The sequence below is a fragment of the Sorex araneus genome, chromosome X, assembly GCF_027595985.1.
Source record: "Sorex araneus isolate mSorAra2 chromosome X, mSorAra2.pri, whole genome shotgun sequence".
NCBI lineage: Eukaryota > Metazoa > Chordata > Mammalia > Eulipotyphla > Soricidae > Sorex > Sorex araneus.
In genome coordinates, this window is record NC_073313.1 from 190,376,021 (window position 1) to 190,399,066 (window position 23,046).

At 37.4% G+C, this 23,046-nt stretch overlaps 1 protein-coding gene across 3 annotated transcripts in view; it reads left to right on the forward strand.

Annotated features, from left to right (window-relative positions):
- Nucleotides 1-22,678, forward strand: part of GPD2 (glycerol-3-phosphate dehydrogenase 2) — a 172,266-nt gene extending 149,588 nt beyond the window's left edge. For all 3 annotated transcript variants that reach the window (XM_055121701.1, XM_055121700.1, XM_055121702.1), the window contains exons 11-17: nt 126-301; nt 934-1,065; nt 2,669-2,827; nt 15,809-15,921; nt 16,093-16,171; nt 16,349-16,447; nt 19,302-22,678. In XM_055121701.1, coding sequence (XP_054977676.1) covers nt 126-301; nt 934-1,065; nt 2,669-2,827; nt 15,809-15,921; nt 16,093-16,171; nt 16,349-16,447; nt 19,302-19,427 — 884 coding nt within the window. In that variant the 3' untranslated portion in view covers nt 19,428-22,678. The remainder of the gene's footprint in view (nt 1-125; nt 302-933; nt 1,066-2,668; nt 2,828-15,808; nt 15,922-16,092; nt 16,172-16,348; nt 16,448-19,301) is intronic.
- The last annotated feature ends 368 nt before the right edge of the window (nt 22,679-23,046 follow it).

Consider the following 23,046-nt stretch of genomic DNA (forward strand, 5'->3'; position numbering starts at 1 on the left):
AGTTCATAGTCTTATACATTACTTTGCCATATTTGTTATAAAAGGGAACTTTGTTATAAATGAGTTGATAACATGTTCAGATGTAAAAAGATTGCATCGTTAGTAAATCATCAACTTATTTGCAGGTGGAAAGTGGACGACATATCGGTCGATGGCAGAAGATACAATCAATGCTGCTATCAAGGCTCACAATTTGAAAGCAGGACCAAGTAGAACAGTTGGACTTTTCCTTCAAGGGGGTAAAGATTGGAGTCCAACACTCTTTATTAGGCTTGTGCAGGATTATGGACTTGAAAGTGAGGTGAGTATGCATTGCCACATCATTTTACTTTTTTACTAAATCTCAGTAATGCCCATCACACAATTGGTAACCATGTGACCTCCCATATTTAGAGACTTCTTTTGCTGTGTTTGTTACTTTCTGTGTATTATCAAAGTCAATTATTAAACAAAAATGATCATACGCTGATTATCAAGTTGCTAAAAAGCAATATGCACCTTAATTTCTATTTTAAACTTATTGTTTTATTTGTTTCCAGTAGACAGGGAATTCCAAATTCCTTCTACCTCAGGTATAAAGAAAGTTGTTCTTCAGAAGTGATAGCAAGAGCAGCATGAAACTGAAGGTTCATCAGTCATTGATGCAGTGATACAGTAGACTTAGTGCTGGCCTAAGCATTCAGAACTCATTCAGAACTCAAGTGATTTCCTTCCAGAAAGTAAAAAATCTAATTCTTACAAGGATTAGTTACAGGGTATAAAACAAAAATCAATAAGATAAGCCCATTTCTTTACATTTCTTTCTTTTCTTTCTTTCTCTCTCTCTCTCTCTCTCTCTCTCTCTTTTTTTTTTTTTGGTGTGGGAAGGTGGGGTGCAGACACTGTACCTATAAGTTGTTGATATTCCTAACTAATGCAGTTTTATTTTCTTAGGTGGCACAGCATCTTGCCACCACTTATGGTGACAGGGCTTTTGAGGTGGCAAAAATGGCAAGTGTGACTGGGAAAAGGTGGCCAGTTGTTGGAGTGCGTCTTGTGTCAGAATTTCCCTACATTGAAGCTGAGGTATGTGAATGGCCTTTCACATATTTGGAAATATCCTATTTGCCATGGAATACTTGTTCATTTTCCATCTTCTTTAAAAATTACGGGAGGCTGGGATGAGTGTATAGCAGGTATGACATCTGCCTTGCATGGGGCCAATCCAGGTTCAATCCCAGCACCCCATACAGTTCCCTAAATTGGCCAGGAGTGATCCCTGAGTGTGGAGCCAGGAGTAAGCCCTGACAACTTTGGGTATGGAAAAACCCATACCCAAAAACCCATAAAACAAAAACTAAACTCAAATTAAAAATTACAGACCACTGGAACCAAAGAAATAGTACAGTGAACAGGGCGCTTGACCCGCACGCAAATAACATGGGTCTGATCCCCAGCACCTCATTTGTTCTTCCAAGCCTCTCTAACAATGATCCCTGAGTGCAGAGTCAGGAGTTAGTTATGAGCACTGCTGGCTTTGGCCTAAAACCAAACAAACAAAAAACCAAAAGAAAATTACAGATAACTAAGTTTTAGTGTACATCTGTTATTTGAAACCCAGATTTTATCACCATAGATTATTCATTTACAAAATAGCAATATTACATCTGATGTGATATTGATTATGATAATGATGATAAAAAAATATGTGATTCTTTTTTTCTCCAGAGTTGTCCTAAATCTTGTTAATTTACTTCTGTTTCCCTCTTTACTGAACTTGCAGTTATTCAAATGTATACCACTTATGTACTGCATGATGACATAATTTTATTTGGGGTTTCTTTTGGAGGGGCCACACCTGATGATGCTCAGGGGGCTATACCCAGAGTGTTGCTCAGAGGTTACTCTTGGATGTGTACAAGAGACCATGAGGTGCTGGGAATCAAACCTAGGACTCTCGAATGCAAAGAATGCTCCCTTGACCACCAAGTAACTTGGTTGATTGCACACTTGTCAGAGATTTAAACAAGGTTTCTTACTTCCTGCATATGAAATCAGAGCTCGTTGTCAGTAAGTCACTGTACCTCAAAACATGAGTGTTGTCATTGCCAGTCACTTGGGCTCTACCTGCAACCTTCTATCACATGGTTACTCTGAGGCAGAAAACTTTGGTTATTCTTAACTTATTCTTTACTTAACTATGTAAATGAATACCCAGAGATTATTGTATCTGGTAATCACTTTGTATCTTGTGCCAAGTTCTATTCAGGAAGAAGGCACTAACTCAAGTTCAGTTTATCCCCCTTTTTTTTTTTTTTTTTCTTTTTGGGTCACACCCGGCGATGCACAGGGGTCACTCCTGGCTCATGCACTCAGGAATCACCCCTGGCGGCGCTCAGGGGACCATATGGGATGCTGGGATTCGAACCCAGGTCGGCCACGTGCAAGGCAAACGCCCTACCCGCTGTGCTATCGCTCCAGCCCCTATCCCCTTTCCTAAACCTCCTTTGCAGACACGTGGGGAACTTCCATCGATGTCACCATTCATCTTATATCTATCACAGAACCCGACGGTGTAAAGAAATGTGTCACTTTTCCTAAGCATAAATTTTTTTTTTGTACATGAAACTTTATTTTCTCTTTTTTAAAAAGGTCTATATTATCAATTTTTATTTTAATTCACACACAGGTAAAATATGGGATTAAGGAGTATGCCTGCACTGCAGTGGATATAATTTCACGTCGTACTCGCTTGGCCTTTCTGAACGTCCAGGCTGCGGAGGAAGCCCTACCCCGGATTGTTGAGCTGATGGGCAGAGAGCTGAATTGGGATGAGTCTAAGAAACAGGTATAATATAGAAGTCCGTGTGATCAGGGCCTCTATTATAAACATGTACAATATCATGATTGGTTAGTAGTTTTTGATGGTGAGTTTAGTATTTCTTTCTAGTTTGTGTGTGTGTGCTATATTGTTAAGGTCTTTAGGAAACTGTGAAGGTATTCTTTTTTTTTTTATTGAATCACCATGAGAAAAGTTATAAAGCTTACAGGTTTAAGTCTCAGTTGTACAATGATCAAACACCCATCCCTTCACCAGTGCACATGTTCCATCACCAAGAACCCCAGTATACCTCGCATTCCCCCCACCTCGTCTGTGTGGCTGATGATTTTCACTTTAATCTCTCTTTACTTTGATTACATTCAATATTTCAACAGAAAACCCACTATTATTATTTGGAATTTCCCCCCAACAATCAGACCCGCCGAAAAGGCATCATTTGATAATTTGTTTTCCATTGCTGAGAATAAAGAGCATATGAGGTTGTGCAGCCTTGACAGTGCCCATGTGGTTTTGGATTTCTGGTATTTTAGTAATTAAGTCCAGAGAAATTTCTGCCAGAAGTCACTTCACTGCAAGCTCATACCTCTGTCTAGTGGGCTCTAAAAGATGGTGGTTACCACACTGCCACTGCTGCAGAAAGGAAAGGCTGAGAGAGAAAAATCTTTCCCCTCCTGGGGCAGCATGGGAATGTAGCTTAGTTCACAGTCTAGAGGTATTTCTGCAAAAAGTCACTGGGTTCCGTAATTAGTTAATGGGCCTTGGGGCTCATGGTTGTTCAGGAGTGGAAGAGCCGTTCATGTGGGGCCACTCAAAGTCTCGTCTGGGCGCAAAGTAGCACAAAGGTATTCTTGTACCAAAATGTCGTTGTTTCTTGAAATTCTTTTAAAAAAAGATAGCTCTCAAATTTATGACCTGATTCTTGATAAAGTAAGGCAGTTGTGAAGTGTGTTAGAATTTTTTCTGGTTTTCACTGAAAATAGTCTTAGAATTCATCCTAGAGTGGAATTCCCATACCTGTAAATTTGCCTTTTTTTTTTTTAAAGAAATAGTGGTTTTGTTGCCTAGCCATCAAATGCTCTTTGATTCATTATATTTGATATTTTATATTTAAATAAAAATGAAAAATAATAAAACCAGTTATGCTTAGATATCCACAGAGGCAGGCCTGGCTTTTAATAAGCAGAAGAGCATTGTGGTTTCTAATTAAACTGAAGCACTGTGATACAGAGAGACATTTAAAAATATTTATTAAAAATGTAAACTTCTTTCCCCACCCTTCATGCTGTGTCCTCACCTCACAGTGGAGAGTGTAGGAGAAAGATAGAAGGACAGAGGAGTGGAGGGAAAGGGGAAAAAGAAAGCTCTCTGAGCCTTCTTATTAGGGTACTGGCCCCATATAACCTCTGAAGACTCATCTGAATCTACTTAGCTCCCCTGAGCACCATATCCACATAACATCACATTGAAAGTTAGATCTTCAACATGAGAATTTTTGAGGACACACCAAGTCTATAGCACTTTCTCAGGTCTTCTCCTACTTCCCCCGGATTTCTACCCGACTTCCTCATCTCATAATTAGATATTTTGCCTTTTGTTGGCTCAGATCTTTGTATCAGGTTTGATCAAAATCTATCAGCAACTCTCAAGTCATAGGCCAATTTTGATGCTTTTTATTTATTTATTTATTTATTGAATCACCATGTGAAAAGTTACAGAGCTTTCAGGCTTAAGTCTCAGTTATACAATGCTCAACAACCATCCCTTCACCAGTGCACATATTCCACCACCAGGAGTCCCAGTATACCTCCCCCCTCCCACTCTCACCCCCCAGCCTGTGTAGCTGATAAATTTCACTTTACTTTGATTACATTCAATATTTCAACAAAAAACTCACTATTATTGTTTGGAGTTTCCCCCTCAAAGTCAGGCCTGTTGAAAAGGAACCATTTGATAATGTTTTCCATTGCTGACAATTAAGAGATATGAGGTTTTGGATTTCTGTATTTTAGTAACTAAGTCCAGGGAATTTCTGCCAGAAATTGCATCACTGCAAGCTTTTACTTCCCTTTTGTGGTGCTCATAAAATGGAAAAGCCAAGAGAGAAAAACCCTTCCCCTCCTGGTGCATCATGGGGGCAGTGGCTCAGTTCACAATCTAGAGACATTTCTGCAAGAAGCTGCTGTTACCCAAAGTAGTTTAGCTGGCCTCTGGGATCATGCTCGTGCAGCCTCGGAAAAGCTCGATGCTTTCTTAACACAGTCACCTTCAATCACCTTAATTCAGACTACCAACATTCTTACAGGGATAATTTTTCTTTCTGCAAGCCAGTATATCATTTTGGAACTAAGACAAAGGACTGAAATAGAGTTAGAAGTTTTAGTTGATATTTAAGCAAGTTGATGGAATGAGATCTCTATAGAGATGGTGTGATTAGATCATGACTCAAAGTCTGAGTCCTGGAACACTCTAGAAGTTAGCAATGAAGGAGATCAGAATCCAAGTAGAAAACAAACAATAGCTACTTGGGTTGGAGGAGGTATGAGAAGAATCAAGACCTGTAAGACAGTAGATGGGAAGGAACGTATTTCAAAAAATAATATACTATATCAAATACTGCTAAAGGATTTAGTAAGATAAGAAATGGTAACCTTTTCTTTATTTTTTTTTACTTAAAGAACCTTTTTTTTTTTTCTGCTTTTTGGCTCACACCCAGCGATGCTCAGTCTTTACTCCTGGCTCTGTGCTCAGGAATTACTCCTGGTGGTGCTTGGGGAACCATATGGGATGCTGGGGATTGAACCTGGGTTAGCCTCATGCAAGGCAAACGCCCAACCTGCTGTACTACCGCCTGGCCCAAGAACCTTTTTTTTTTTTTTTTTTGTTATCAGAAGTTAAGCCAATGTCATTACTTCAGTTATCTGACTACTATCTTTCTGATCCCTGAGTTCTTCCCACTTATTTACTATCCTACATTCCACAGGCCAAATTGCTTTTCCTTAATTAAGGCCTGATGCCTTGAGATTTCTTCCTAGGATATTCTCATGGCTTATACTTTACTTCCCATGGGTCTCTACTCCTGGGTGGTCTTCCTTAACTCTCTTGAATTAAGTAGCACCCCACTTCCCACCTCATCCCATCCCCTGTACATATATCCAAGTTACTTTTACTCCATTCTCTGTTTTGTCTTTAACATCTATCCAGTAATTATACCATGTGTATATTTTGTTTTTTTGTCTACCTCCAGAAAATTTTACTCTCTGAGAATGGGACATGGTCTGTTTTGTTGTTGGTGGTAGTTTTTTCTTGCTATTTTCTCGTACCCTCAGTGCCAGACATATAATAGCCAAAAATAAATGTTGCTTGATTTGGGTAAATGAATATTATGAAGCATATGTATAATTTCCTAGAAATATAAGGGAGGATTTGGCATTGGTTCTCTCCTTAAAGTATAGATTCCAGACGATAGTAGCTTATTAGAGTTACTATCTTGTGAAACACAGGCTCAGGATGCTTTAATGCCATCAGAACCTACTGCATGCAAATTCAAATTTATTTACATCTCTCCTAGTTATTGTAATGCCATCCATGTAGTATCCTTATGGAGGAACTTCCTTTTTGAAATAGCTAACCCTGACCATAACTCCAGCAGGAATAACCTTTACCCCCATTTTATAGTTTGAAGGAAGAGGTTCAAGGAATGTGTCTAGTCAGTACTCCTTCAACAAGTTAATCGTTTAACTGGGGCTGAAGCCATGTGTCTGATCTTCGAGTATGCGCTTCCCTCTTGCTGCCCTCTGATTGGGCAGAATGACTTTATAGCTCTTCCAGTATTGAGTTTTGGTTTCACTAAAGCTGCTATATACAGAAGAAACACCAGAATAAACCTACTCCTGTGCTACTGCCAATCATTTTTACCATGTAGAAGGATTGGGCATAATGTGTTCCTGTAAAAGTTTTGGTTGGAATGATTTAAATATTCAGGAAGATATATTGTGCCAGGAATCAGACTGTAGGAGGTAGGAAGAAGGAAGAAATTTCTGTAAACTGCTTGTGTTCAGCTCCCCACGAGGAATCTAGATTTAACTTCAGTTCAAATTGTCTAGAAGATTTATGAACTCAGAAATATTCTCCTATTACCCTCAACACAGTAGCAGAAATAAAAGAGTTTAAGTTATTTCTCAGTATTAGAGACATAGGAGTATTAATGAGGGCTGTGGACAGTCTAGAGAGAACAAAGGAGAAGGGAAAAAAACGTAAAGGTTAGAAAGCTGGACTTGTGAGAAAAGGTTAAAAGCACTGGGATTATTTAACCTGCAAAAGTGAAAGAGGAACAAGGTGATAAATAACTCTCTGTAGATGAATTGTAGTTGTTTTACCAGTCAATACTTAATGAGTGACTTGTATACTGAGCACTGTTCCAAATATTTTAGGGGAATAGTAAAGAGCTCATTGTTTCAGAGTATTTACAACACATATATACTTTAGGAATGTCTGTGTATTTTCCAAAATTTAGGTAGAGATTTAGAGGAATTCTTGGCTCAAGTCCAAATACAACCAACCTGGTCAAACTGACTTGGGAAGTAAGGCCTTTTCTAAAGGACTTGAAGGTTGATAGAGGAGTTGGTGGAGATGTTTAGAGAATACCCACTACTGAGTTATTGTCTATAGGGTATAAGTTAATATAAGGGAAAATATAACTTTCCTTTTATTGCATGGTCAAAAGGGATTGTGAAGTTCTGAGTTAAATAAAATAAACTGGGTTTTTTTTTTTTTTGCTTTTTGGGTCATACCTGGTGATGCACAGGGGTCATTCTTGGCTCTCCTGGCTCTGCACTCAGGAATTAGCCCTGCTGGTGCTCAGGGGACCATATGGGATGCTGGGAATCGAACCCAGGTCGGCCACGTGCAAAGCAAACACCCTACCCGCTCTGCTCTCGCTCCAGCCCCAATAAACTGTTTCTTTAGTGAAGATTTGGTGCCTTTAGCTTGACTGTTATCTAAACAGTAATTTAAAGAATGAAATGAAGATTTATCTATCAAAAAAAGTTTTAAAAAAGTGGAAATTACTTTGTACATCGTCAATTTCTATAAGGGAAACGATTTGCAAAGAAATCCAGCTCCCATTTTTTCAGAAGGGCTGCTAAGTAGAGAGACTCAAATGCATAGGATGTATTTTGGGGAAGAGCTACATTGTATTTAGTAAAGTCCATTTTATAAGCTTTAAATAAAACATGCATTTAATTGAAAGACTTTAAACAGAAGATCACTTAAGTAGATTGTGACAGTCTAACAACACAGAATTTCTTTTTAAATGAATTTCAATGAGGAGGAAAATGGGAAGCAAGCAAAGGGAGTGGTGGGAGAAAACAAGCGTATACTACAGATTTATAGCCGATGGAAATTGCTGACTCTAACACCCCCCCCCCCCAAATTTTTCTTTAGAAAGATTGAAGATAAAGATTAAACTTTTATCATTATTTAAGGTGACTGGCACAGTATTATTTAGTCCTAGAGAAAAAGGAGAAATAGTTAACTCAGTGTAATTCCAACTTGTATATCTCCCTTCTTTAGTTTCTTCTTCCTTCTCCTTTCTTCTGCCCCTTTTGTTCCTCTTACAACAAAAATTATTTTTAATGTGAAAGAACAAAATTAATATTGGTAGGAAAAAATAGATAAACAAGTAGGATGCTACTTTAAATAAGCTTGTACATCATAAGAAAAATTAGGCTTCATGAAGTAATTTACAGGTGGAATTATTTAACTGTGGCTGAGCATTAAAATATTGTGACAGATATAAAGGGAATCAGAGGACGAAGGCGGGGAAAGTAGTTCTAGAAATGGAGAGGAGAGAATTCTAGAAAGGGAGAGGAGAGAAATATCTTTTGTGATCTATAAGTATGCAGTTTAGCTTTGTTATTGGACATTTTCTTGGATTCTGGCACCTTGAATTGCCTTATCAGCACTGACTGTGGAATTGGTTAGAAAAATTACTTTCAACATTTTACGTTCTTTTTTTAAAAAAAAAACGTCTATTTTTACAATGTAAACCATTTTTATTGAGATACCTGGATTTATAATGCCACACTTTTCATCTATATCACATCCTACACCAGATCCATCATCAGAGAGCCTTCCTCCCTCCACAGTGTCCTAAAATCACCCCTCCCAGCACCCCCCACCCACCCTCATGTAAGATCAGTTTGATAGTCTTCAGTTTCAATGTGTTTGGGTACTTGTTCTTCTCTTACTGTTGCTCTTTCCCCTCCACATATGGGAAATCTCTCTCTCTCTTTCCTTCCCTCTCTCCTTCCCTCCCTCTCTCACTCCTTTTCTCTATCCCTCCCTCCCTTCCTCTCCCTCTGTTCCTCATTCCTCTTTCTCTCTCACTCCCTCTCTCTCTCCCTCCCTCCCTCTCTCCCTTTCTCTTTTCCTCTCTCTCCCTTTTTCTGTCTCTCTGTCTCTTCTCTTTCTCTCTCTCAGATGTGGTAAATCTGTACAAAGATAGATGAATAAAGCTAATCTGAAATTCTATAAAATTTTAAATCAAACCTTGTTTTTTCCCCTAAAAATTAAAACCTTTTTTTTTTAAATCTATCAGAGGACAAACATAAGCACCGTGAGTAAGTGCCATACTCAGTGCCATATGTTTGGAAGTTTCTCCTATCTTTTAAAGAAGCTCCTTTAAAGCTTCTTCCCAAACTGGTTTCAAGGCTGTGAAGTCCCAAAATTGTTGCCTGTCCATGAAACTCTGTATTGTTTCCTCAATAATACAGATTTCCTGAATGATAATCTACCTGGGTATTCTTGGTGTGACATTTTCAGTTCAGAGTTTTTGTAATATATTCCTCCATTCTCTTCTTGCTTGTAATCTCATTTGATAGACATCGCATGGGCTTTCCTTTGTATGTGAGTCCTTTTTATGATCTCGTTGCTTTCATTATTCTTTCTCTGTCTTTAGTTTTTGTCATTCTGAGCACAATGTGTCTTGGAGTTTTCCTACTTGAGTTTATTTTTGCCGGGACCCTTCAGGCTTCCTTGTATTTGTTTGCCTATATTTAACTCTGGGAATTTCTTTCTTTCTTTCTTTCTTTCTTTCTTTCTTTCTTTCTTTCTTTCTTTCTTTCTTTCTTTCTTTCTTTCTTTCTTTCTTTCTTTCTTTCTTTCTTTCTTCCTTCCTTCCTTCCTTCCTTCCTTCCTTCCTTCCTTCCTTCCTTCCTTCCTTCCTTTCTTTCTTTCTTTCTTTCTTTCTTTCTTTCTTTCTTTCTTTCTTTCTTTATTTCTTTCTTTCTTTCTTTCTTTCCTCTGGGAAGTTCTTAACTATGATTTCTTCAGAAGTTCTTTACTATGAGTTTTTCATAAAATTCACTTTCCTGGTCCTCAGGGATTCCCACGATTCTTATATTGTTCCTCTTGAGCTCATCCCTTAGTTCTCTGGTGTGTTCATTTCTTTTCAGACATATTTCCATCTTTTGTTGTTTTCTAGAGGTTTCTTCCATGTCCTTTTGGAGCTGCTACATCTTCTCTTCAGCTGCTGTTACTCCGCTGCTTAGAGTTTCTAATTAGGTTTAATATCTCTTACAATACTCTTCATTCCTGCTATTTCTGTTTATAGTTTTATCATTTCAACTCTCATTCTTTATTTTTTAATGTAGGAGCACTGCTATTTATTCAGCCATTGATTAAGCTAATTGAATTGGGGATGAACTCCACATTACTTAAAATTTTTTTTTTTATATGTTAGTTCACAATGTTTGATTACATTCAATACTCAAACACCAATCCCACCACCATTACATTTTACTTCCACCAGATTTGGAATGTTTCCATTGCAAGCCCCAATCTCTGTCCCAAAACACAACTGAAATAGTATATTTCATATTGTCTGTTATGAAGAACTGCTGAACAAGCTTACAAAAAAGTGTTCATATAGGAAACAGTGTGAAGATTATTCTATTTTGGCGTGAGCCATTAAGACATCCTATAGGCTATCACTAACATGTTGTTAAAGTTTGGGTGATGTGAGCTTTGGTATATATCTGAAAATATGTATGTATATATACACATATATATTTCCCTTTATGATTTGTTGCCTACCATCTAAACCCTATTAGATGTGGTGTGGTAATTATGAAGAATGGGTAGGGAGTGTTTTATGATGTGTCACATGGTTGCAAAAGCAGCCACATGGTCCAGAAAATGTTTACTCATATGTGAGGCTCAGCGAGAGCGCATGGGGAGCGGCCTTGAGTGTGGCGGCAGTTGGGTTGTGGAGGTTTTTGGCTGCCGGGGTTTAGTCTTTTGTGGCGGGGAGGGCTCTCCCCTGCCCCTCTCTGGGGCACCCCGTGTGAAACAGCCTGGTGTGGAGTCTGGTGACCTGGTTATGGGGGCTTCGTGTTATGCTCCCTTTCAGGAGAAGCAGCCATGGGGTTCTGGACGGTGGCCGATGACAAGATTATCTGGTGCCAGCAGGAGGTGGCTTATGGGTGTGACCTCTGGGTCACCAGAGTCTGGAGAAAGTGGGCAGAGGATCTTTGGTCCTGTTCCCATTGAGCCCAGAGTCCAAGGTCACAAAGTTCGCATTACCTGGGTTCCGTAGGACTTCACTCATGCGTGAAGCTCAGCCTGAGCTTGTGGGGAGCGGCCTTGCGCATGGCAGCAGTTGAATTGTAGAGATTTTGGGCTGCCGGAGCTGGGTCACTTTGGGTGGGGAGGGCTCTCATCCATCCTTCTCTGGAGTGCCCCATGTGAAACATCCTGTCATGGAGTCCAGTGGCATGGCTATGGGGGCCTCATGTTATGCTCCCATCAGGAGAAACAGCCTTGTGATCTGGACAGTGACCAATCTCCACATTACTTTTTTTTTTAATTCTATTCTGAAAGTTAATTTTATTTTATTATTTTGTTATTATTTTCCTCCCTTTTTTTGATTCATCGTGAGATAGTTACAAAGATTTCATGTTTGAGCTTCAGTCATACAATCATCAAACACCCATCCCATCACCAGTGCACATTTTCCACCACCAGAATCCCTAGTATTGCCGCCCCCCCCCCCACCCCCGTTCCAACCCTTCCGCTGCCTGTGTTAAGCTTATATAGCTGAGCCGAAGGTGGCTTGTGGGTGTGGCTCCAACAGACCTAACTTTTGGCCCTTTAATTTCTTGATAAACTTGGTCACAAGTTGTTGGGGTTCGGCCAAAGGCACAGTGACAATTTTGGGGTATCAGGAAGCCTGAAAGCACCATCAGGCTGCTGATACACTCGCCCCACAGGTACAGGTTGACCTGATGGCAGCACCATACCCCCTCATTCTTTCTTGTACTTTGTTGACTACCTGTGCCATCATTTCTTTGAGCTCATTAAACATCCTCACCATGGTCTCACTAAATTATTTTATAAGTAGTTACAGAGCTGTTCATTGTGCCTTCTGTGTTATTGTTTTTGTACATTAAATTTGGTGGACTTCTCCGAATCTTTCCCATTGGTTTTCTAGTGTTCCTGCTGTAATAAAGGTGAATCTTTGTAGTTAGACCCCTTTGAGTGTCTGAGGAATAGATTAGGCTAGCAATCACTCTTTTTTTTTTTTCTCAGCCCACTCTTACCCAGTGACAGGAAGTACAGCTGAGCACAGTGAAATTTACTGAGATCTGTCTTTGTTGTTCAGGAACTGTGGCATAGTCTCACTTATATGGGGAACATGAGTGTGGAGGTTTCCAGTCTCATCTAGCTGGAAGGGAGGGCATCTGCCTCTCATTTTGGGTAGGACCCGTGATGTCAGCCAGAGATGAGTCTCACCAGGTAATGTGGAACAGCAAGCAGTTCAGGAGCTGTGGGGTAGGATATTTCTTTTTTTTTCTTTGCTTTTTGGGTCACACCTAGCGATGCTCAGGGGTTACTCCTGGCTCTGCACTCAGGAATTACTCCCAGCGGTGCTTAGGGGACCATATGGGATGCCGGGGATCGAACCTGGGTCGGCCGCGTGCAAGGCAAACACCCTACCCGCTGTGCTATCGCTCCAGCCCCCACTATTTCATTTTGTTATCAAAAAGGGGAACAAGATTGTTAGATGAGAGTAATATCTCACATAAAATGTACTTTGATTACATAAAGCATTTTTATGAAGCTCCATGTTCTGTTTTTATAAATTGATGTATTTTTAACCAAATGGTTGCTGTTGGCTTCAGACAAGCTATCTGGTGGCTGGTCGTGCAGAATCTGCCCTTGGTCTTCACCCAGTATACTTTAGTTGAAGCACTTACATTACCATGTTGATGGCATGCATCTTTGGGGCACTGATAATAAGAAACTGGAAGGGAGTGAATATTTCATGACAAATTGAAGCAACGGGAAAAATTTCATTAGGTATAATTTAATAGAGATAAATGGAAAACCTTACATTAAGTAGAAAAACAACTCGATCTATTCACTGTAGATTTGACAAGGCTTAACAGTAGTATATGCAGAAAAGAAATATGGCTTTTGTTAACTGTAAATGCATAGTGGTTAACGGAGGATCATGGCTGCCCCCAAATGCAATTGCAGTCTTAAACCGCATTAATAGTAGACATAGCTCTAGATTGATGAAGCTGGTAGTTACTCCCTTCTAGGTACTTGCAGACTCTCAGTTAAAATATTTGTTGTGGGGTTCTGTTTTTTTTTTTTTTTTCCTGGTGAGTAGTGGTCTGGAAGAACTTATCAGATAGGGGTTTGAAATCTTGTTTTAGGCAAAAGAGTTGTTCTAGACTGAAAGGAACTCTAAAAAGGGAAGCATGTGATAATGTCCTTTACATTGTTATACTGTAATACTGAAAAGACAAAACACACACACATACACACACACACACACACACACACACACACAAAACACCAAAGCCAAAAAACACCCCAGAACTACTAGGTTGTAAGAAAACTTCATTCTAGGCAAGTTTTTCTAACAAATTGGAGGACTGGCAGAGATGGATTTAATCTCAACAACAACAAAATATTTTCAGCACTGACTTATTCGTGAAGGAGTTTCTTTTGGTACAAAGTTACCTTCCTATTATTTGAGTTCTTTAGATGGAGACTGTGTATTTTTATTTTTTTATTGATGCACAGAAAATGTGGAGTTAGTAAAGTTTATTGGGTGACTTCTAGGGAAAATTCTTTTCTGACTTTAAATGCCCTGATTTCTTGCTCAATCGTGGCTGAATACATTACATAGGCAGTGAAGGGATGAGTTGTAAAAGAGCTTGTTCTTAGAGGGAAGCGTCAGAGGCAGCATTGCCAAGGAGATGAATGAATCTTGAACTAGTTTGATGAAAAATGATGAGGCAGAATTTGTGCAACAGAAAAATAGTTCTGATTTTTTAAAAATAGTAAATTTACTTGTATTTAGAGAAATATTTCCCATAGCATTCACTTGATGCCTTCACAGACTAGCTTTATATATATATCATATTCGTATTGTATATTTATCAGTGATATATATATATATATATATACTTATCTCTGACAGAAGCTAGCACAGCAGCACATTTCATATAAGTGTATGTTTTCTTCTTACTGCACTGTTATACAGATCAGGAAATCCTTGATTTGGTGAAATCATTTCATGTAAATTCTGGGAAGTTCATTTTGCAGGGTAGGAAGTTCATTTTGGGGGTATGCTACTCCCAGCTCTGTGCTGAGGGACTCTTCCAGTGGTCCTTAGCATACCATCACTGTATCACTGTATCACTGTCATCCTGTTGCTCATCGATTTGCTCTAGCGGACACCAGTAAGGTCTCCGTTGTGAAATGTTGTTACTGGTTTTGGCATATCGAATACATACAGTGCTAAAAATTGCATGTACTTACCTATTGAGTTATCTTTCCAGCCCAGTTCTGGGGAATTTAAGTCTTGTACTAGTGAATGTTTTCTAGGTGATGTTATCCAACAAACATAGCAAATACCTGTTTTCCATCCATAGTATACAAAGGTTATTTTTACTGGATATGCAACTTTTCTGACTTTCTGAAATGCTTTGGATCTTACCTTCTTATGGCATAGGATTAGAAGCTAAACAAAACTGTGCAGTTGCTTGTAAAGCTTTTACTGAAAGTGACATGTACATTCATTCATCTCCTGTTGTCCAAGTAAATTACATATCTAAGCTCGCATCCTTTGGAATAGTTTTGTGTGTGTGTGTGTGTGTGTGTGTGTGTGTGTGTGTGTGTGTGTGTGTGTATGTGTAAGAGAAAGAGAGAAAGAAATAGAGAGAACAGAAATAAGATATTTATGAATAATAAGCAGTACAATTAAGCCATTTGGTATCGGGTAGAAGAGGAGTGACATGATAAAAAATTAGTATCAATTGAGGGTGGGAACCCAAAGTGGGAAGAGTGACTATGCAGGGCAGCCTGTTTCTCCTCATAAATATACTTCTACTCAATTTTCAGCGTCCTAGTGACAGAATCTCAGATAGCTAATCCCGTGATGTCTGTTTTAGCACTTGCCACATTATAGCAGTTGTTTGAGTTCTTTTTGCACTGAATCACAAGGATTTTCTACTGTGTGTTTTGATAATCCTTAGTGTAGAAGAATATTCAGCACTGAGAAGAAACAATACTAAAAATGCAACAGCATGAATGAATCTCAGAGTCATTGCCTTATGGCTAAACTGTTAAGCAGAAGACTACGAACATACATTGCACATGTGAGATTCTAGAAGAGGAAAAACTTTGCTTTTTAAAATCAGACCAGCCTTAGAAGGGAGAGGAATCAAGTGTACATGCACCTGAGGAGGGTTTTTGAGAAGGTTTAAGTTCTGTATCTTCATCATGGGAGAGTGTACACCAAACAAATAAATGCCTTTCTGAATGCAAATGGTCTTGATAAAGCTGGAAGAAAAGTGTTTGTGCTTGTCAGATAAATGAAGATGAACACTTTAGAAGACCAGAATTAAGAGGGGAAACAAATCAATAGTTCTCTCCATAAATCTTTAAACTTTCTATGTTTCTCTCTTTTAGGAAGAACTTGAAACAGCCAGGAAGTTTCTGTATTATGAAATGGGCTATAAATCTCGCTCAGAACAGTTAACAGATCGGTCTGAAATCAGCCTCCGGGCTTCAGACATTGACAGGTACTTGTAATAAGTTTCTCTCTCTTTCTCACTGTCTGTCTCTCTCTGTCTCTCTGTCTCTGTCTCTGTCTCTGTCTCTCTCTCTCTCTCTCTCTCTCTCTCTCTATCTCTCTCGCTCTCTTTCTTCTCCTACCTAAAAAGATTTTTTCTTTATTCAATGGTGTATTCCAGGTATAAGAAGAGATTTCATAAGTTTGATGCAGACCAAAAAGGCTTTATTACCATTGTTGATGTTCAGCGAGTATTAGAGGTAACTATTTTTGATTCAGCATCTTTAATAAAAGAATATAAAAAGTTAAAATACGTGATATTTTATCATTCCATGCATTTCCTCTGATGTGTCATTTTAAATTTTGAAAAATTGGTAATTGAATAAGTTTGTACTCATAAATTTTCATTAAGGCCCTTTCTTTATATTTTCCTTTAGAGTATTGATGTCCAAATGGATGAAAATACACTACATGAAATTCTGAATGAGGTAGATTTGAACAAAAATGGACAGGTTGAACTCAATGAATTTTTGCAGGTAAGTTGTACTGAAAGGAAACAATTATTGTGCAATCATTTTGGGTACTAATGGATGTTAAGTAATTGATTTTTAAGTCCACATGGTTCTTACTTCTCTGAAAGAGAAGAAAGATGAAACCAGCCATGTCTGTCTGTCTTTAAAGACATATGACTCTATGTGTTACATGTTCATTTTTTTTGTTTCTATGACATTTTCTCTATATTGGGAAATTTAAATTCAAGTTAATTATGGCATAAATGGCTGGGTAAGAAGTTTGCTTCTTCAAGAAGTATATTATGGGATATCATTGCTGGACCATTATTTACCTGCTTCAAAAGAGGCAACATAATATTTCCAGTGTGGAAAGTAATTCATTATTTTATGGAAGAAATTGTTAAAAGTTATTGTATTCATCTGAGACCCATACAGATTTTTTGAGACTATGTTACATTTCTGTATTGTAAAGAATTGGAAAATAACAAAAGATATATATATTCATTGGTCAAGTCCATATAATTTGAACATTTCATTTAATTTCCCCAAGACTTGAAATATTTGATTGTAATCACCAAGGAAATAATTTTTGTTTAATTTCAAATTGGATGCAACACGTCATTCTTTAAGTATTCCTTTAAAAAAAGAAATTAACAAACCCATGTATTATTTGTAGCTGTCTATAGAATGCTGATCATAGAAAGAATTATTAGTTTCCAGGCAGCCAGCTCTTTCTGTAGAGCTTCTTGGGCAGGTATTTCAAATGAATGCCAGGTCTTGCTTGCACCATGGCAATGATGAATGCTGAACATGAAATAAATTAATGCTGGGGATTTTGGTCAATGTCAGCCCTTTCTTCACTGTGTCAAGTTAAACAAACAAGATCAAGGCAAAGGAAATGGTAATTGTCTCTCTGGAGATGAGCTGCAGATAAGAGCATTGTTGAATCTAAATGCAGAAAATTTTCACAGGTTGTGTCCAGCATTACAAAAAAAAAAAAGAATATTTAGTTCTTCAGCTTACTATTTAGCTAAAGGCATGCTAAATGCACATATGAAATTGAGTATAAAATTTGTACTTGGGGATTATAAACCTTTCAAACAATGCATTGTTTGTATAATGTTTTTCCTTCAGAAAATTTTATTGTTTAATGACTTCAGAAAACTTTTCTTCAAAGAAATAATATATTTTATTTCATGTGTATTTTAGATAAAACAACAGTTTATTTGAGCATTTAGAATAAATACAGGGTTTTAGAAACAAGAAAAATCTAATTTTATGGATATGTTATATGGTTTGGGTTTTAAGTGATTTTCTGGAGTGTAACTGAATTAAAGCTACATAAAACAATTTAAACTATCTTCAGATTTTTTGTAGAATTTTTAATACTTAAGAATTTTTGTCTAAATAAACTACTTGTGCTGCAAGTATGATTAAAATTAAATATACAAATTTTAAAATGCTAACTGTATTTCTCATGAAATATATTCAAAAAAGAAAAATGTTACTTTTCTTTATAAAATGGTTTCAAGATATGTGCAATATTTAAAGAAAACGTCTAGCTTTTAGAAACCAGTGCACTATTTTTCTATGGCTAAGGGGAAAATACCAGTTTTGTTAACTGTAGTGAACTTTGAAAGTTTTCATAGAATCAGTGACACTTGGTCTCTCTTTTTATATGTTATCACTCCTCCTGTTCTACCGTTTGTCATATGCAAAGATCATTTTTAGAATTTATTAATAAAATTTATTTCTTCTCTGAACATTAAGAACAAATGCTCATCTCAGTAAACACCATTTTAAACTTTGATGTGATTTTTTAGTAACCCCCTTAGAAGAATCTAACTAGTGCATGATTACGTGACTTTAGTTTAACTTTGGGCTCTAACGACACTTCTGCATGTAGGAGTCCATCTCTAATCACCAATAAGTTGTAAAACAGCTTTTAATAAGGTCGTCATGAAATTCTGATCCAGCCCTTTCGCAGATGCCCCTGACTCTTATTCAGAGCCATTTTAAGAAATGTGTTTCTGTAGGTTAAACACTGTAACCCTAAAAATACTTTGAGAATTGTTATATACACATATATTTATGATGAATGGCTAAATCAATTCTATTTAAAATAAATTAAAAAATTGGGAAAGTGAGATCAAGAAAAGCAAATAGTTAAAAGCCACATCAGCTTGAAAAGAAGAAAAAAAAAATCCCTGTGCTTATAATTGCAAAGTGCCTTCCAGATTAAAGGCCTTTGCCTGCTGACTGCATGTAATTTCAAGACTAATTCTGATTTTATCCATTGGATAAAAATGAATTAACTAAAATCTGGGCTGTGGAGTGCTTTTAATTCTGCTTTTAGATCTCTGGGTCCATTTTCAAGGACTTAAATGTGAATTACCTTAAAAAGTCTTTAAGGAATTTGGATTTAGGAGACTTGAAGTTGTCAAATACAGTAACTAAAAAAGTAGTTAAATATGGTCATCATCTTGTCTTTGTCCAATCCTCGATATTCCTTTTTAAGATTTTAAAATGGAATTAAAGATCCAATATTTGAGTTGCTTAAAAAAAAAAAAGTGCTGTGAGCCCAAGAAGGGACAAGAAAGTGATGCGTTCAATTTGCATTTCAAGGCAGGCTGATTTGCTAAATGAATATAGCAAATTCATAGAGCTGCAAATTTTTGTTGCAGCAGTGATGAAATACCTGTCCCTCTCCCACATTTTTGAAATGGTCAGCATTGCACTCTTATTTGAGCTGGAGGTCCTGCTATGATTTTTGATGGAGCACTTAATTACCTCTGCCCGAAGCAATGGTATCTATTAAATGTGGCCATAAGGGAGGGGTCTGGCCTGCATTCTGACTCCGGCTAATTTTCTCTTTCAGTTGATGAGTGCTATTCAGAAAGGAAGGGTGTCTGGAAGCCGGCTTGCTATCCTCATGAAAACAGCAGAAGAAAACCTTGACAAAAGAGTTCCCATTCCAGTGGATCGAAGTTGTGGTGGCTTGTGAATTTGAGCAGTGACAGACAACAATCATAGGAATGACAACTCATGTAGCCAGCAGAGATGACTTACACCACTCCAAACTAGTGGATCTGAATAGCTGCCTTTAAAAAAAAATTTTTTTTAAACACTGGGAAACATTCCAAAGCTTAAGGATGCTGGTGTATACTCTTGTATTTGCCATTCAATCCAGTTTCTAAAAATTGGATTTTACCTTTTTTTTCTCATTTTCATCACATCTGATTTAATAATGTTTTACATCCATTTGATAATTTGCTTGACTGGAAATCCCCATCTGCACCTTTTAAATGTATTCTAAATTAGTTCTGGGGCAGAAATCATTTTTAAAAAAATTTGGGAAAATTTGTGACTTGCACGGGGTTTTGAAAACTAGGCTTGTAGTTATTTGTTCTTTAAAGAAATTGACCGGGTAGTGAGCCGCTTCCTTTTAGGAGTGCTTCTAAACCCTTCTATGATCTGTTTGCCTTTCTCATTCCAACCTTAGTTCTAGAGCATGATGGGTAAAACTGGAGAAGGAAGAAAAAGTTAGATCTCACGATAGGAACAAGTTTTTGGGAGAACTTGAAAGCGCCCAGACCCCCAGCAGGTTTAAGGGGCACAGCACTGGCATTTGCAGGGAGTTTCACTGATAACTTCTATCTCAGAGATTCATTTTTTTCCTCCCTAGTCACTGCTGGTTTTTCTCTGACTGTTATAGTTGCCAGGAAGATCGTTGCTTTTCTTATTTTTAAAACTAGCATTTATATAACAAGTTGGATGAAATGGAATGGGACTAAATTCCTCAAATCTTTACGGTCATAATCAGTGTAAGGATTAAAATCCTGTTATGGAGATGACAGTCCAAATCTGCTTCAGGTCCTGTGTCTTAGAAAATGAGTATTTTCAAACAGAACTTATTTATTGCTTCATTTTGGGAAAGTTAACAGATAGTATTAAGGTGGTAGAAGCAGATTTTAGCTTACCTTTGGTTCCAGTTATTTGCAAGAAGGTACAATTCTTTAATATTCAAGGTCATTAGGTTTCTTCTAGCCTCTCCCCTTCTGAACTTATGGAAAGAGAAAAAAGAAAACTGCACATACTCCCTTCCTGGCCACGCATGCATAGAAACATAAAAACAAGAGTCAGATGCATTGGATTTAACAATGTCCTGAATTTAAAAGGCCAATGTATTATGCTTTTGCAATATATCAGTGGTACTTTAATCAGTCATCTGACTATTTACTCATTAAACTTCATCTTAAAAAGTTAAATCTCTTTACTTTCGGCTTTCAAGATAAGGTTTTAAATGTAATAGGAAACCCTTCATTTAATGGCAGGTATCAGTCCAGCAAATGAAAGAGTTTTGTTTTGCTTTTATTTTTTTTTTTTTGAACTGGTACATGAAGGACTTTTTGTGCTCCTATTTCTATTTATGTAAACACTGTGGAATTTCTTTGCACCTTATTGAACTAGTGTATGAGCCTGTGTGTCATATAATTAACACTGGAGGTAAATTCACATAACTATGGGCCTGGCCCACCCCCAATTCCTGCCCCCAGACAAACAGAAATCATGGATAAAGGATAATGTCTTAACTTGTGGGGGTTTTTCTTAGTTTTGTTCTGCCAGAGATTGAACCCAGGACCTCACACATACAAGGCAAGTGCTCTACCACTAAACAATATCACGGGTCCCTTGTGTTTTTAGACTTGATAGTTCCTAAATGGAATCTGAATGATGGAAATGATGCTTCCTGGTATCATGGTTAACTTTTTTTCTTTCAGGGTGTGAATTTTTCACCCTGGCTTTATTCAAATAAATGGGAACATGGAATTTAGATTCCTCCCCCTAAAAAAATGATATATTTCACTCTTTAGAACCCAGTGAAACTTAATAGGTAAAAGAAGTGTCCTTTAAATCATCTCAGATGATGTACCACAATAATGTACATTATGCTCTCTTTCTTTTCTTAGTTAGATCAGATAAGAATGACTTACTTCCTCCCTGAATCCATTACAGTAGGGACTGGGCTTTTAACCTAACTGCCCTGGGCACAGCTCTAATTGTAAAACAGGCCTGGTATGTGCATGCTTTGCTATGTTTGAAGTTCCTTTAAGGACAAAGAAAAGTACACATTTCTTCATTTGAGCATATCTGCTTTTGCTAAAAATCTGCTCATTCTAAAACACACTCTCCTTCACCAATTCCTTGGAAATGAGCTGGTTCCAAGTTTTTCCTGTGAATAAAGCACCCCCGCATTTTCCCGTAAGTTCTTAATTAAACTTATGCAGCTTCTTTACCTGATTTTAGAAAAAGAGAACAGAAATAGGGGCTTAAGCCTTTTTACTACAGATTTTAGGTCCAAGAAGATATTTCTTTTCATATAATTATGATATTAGGTCATTCGGTTGGGTTTGGAAGGGGTGTGTATGCAGATTGTTCTTATCCTTAAGTGATTTATTTCCAGAGCCTTTCAAGGGGATGCAGGTGAGGCGCCCTCTCCCTCCCCAAATCTGTGGTAGTTCATGGATTCTCCTTTAATTATCCCCTACCATAGTTATAACAATAGTGGTCATGCTGGATTATTTGTTAAATCGAGGTTGTCTGCCTCATACCATCATGTTGTTTGCAGTATTCTTGCTTTCTGTTTCTACTGAGTGTAACTTTGGGATTTCTACTGTGAAATGCATGTTCCCAATCCTGCTTTTATTCCCAGCTTTGTTTTGTTTTCTGCAAAATGTGTAGCTTACTCTTTTGTACAACAAAAATTTCATTCTGACTACTTTTAATAAACATACTGTAAGAATGATCAGTGATCTTATTTTCTTCTTTTTTACATATTTAAAATGTTTGGCGTATGAATGTAATGTTATTAAAGTCAGTGACACTACTGTATCTTGCACTGTTTTTGCATTATGTCATCCACTTCTAGGGAATTAAAAAGCCTACTATGTTTTTAAAGACTTATCAGGTATAAGCCCAATACTGCACTGGAGATATACACTGCATGTTTCATATGTGGCACTTTTATGTATTGTGTTGGGTTATTGTTCTAGATTGGACTGTTAAATACTATGTTTGAGGCTGGATTGTCATTTTTATAACTGTCTTGGTGTTTTATCGCCATTATTTATTACTTTTGATATACAGAATGAGCTGCATGCATTTATAGAGCAATAAGAGGATGTATTTAATGTGCCTTGTTTTTAACTGAATAAGAACTGAAAGCATGAATCAATAAAACTGATTAAAATGGTCCATTTGCTGGCATTTTGATGTTACTTGCAGTAAGAGAAATAACTTTGATTACTATTGAAGTTTTTAAAAGTTTAAAATACATTTTCATATACTATTTTCAATGCCATGACAAGTTAATTTTTGTAGTGTGGGTTCTTATAATTTTATATCAAAAGTGAATCTGCATAGAAAGATGTACTTTTATGAAACTGCTAGAATTATTTGTATTAATATATTGCTGGAGCCTTTAGGGCACAACTTCTTTATTTGTGCATTCCTATTCTAAAATTACATTCACCCTATTACAACTCTGTTGAACACTGTATTTCTCTCTGTCCTCTCTCTCTCTCTTTCTGTGTGTGTGTGTGTGTGTGTGTGTCGCGTGTGTG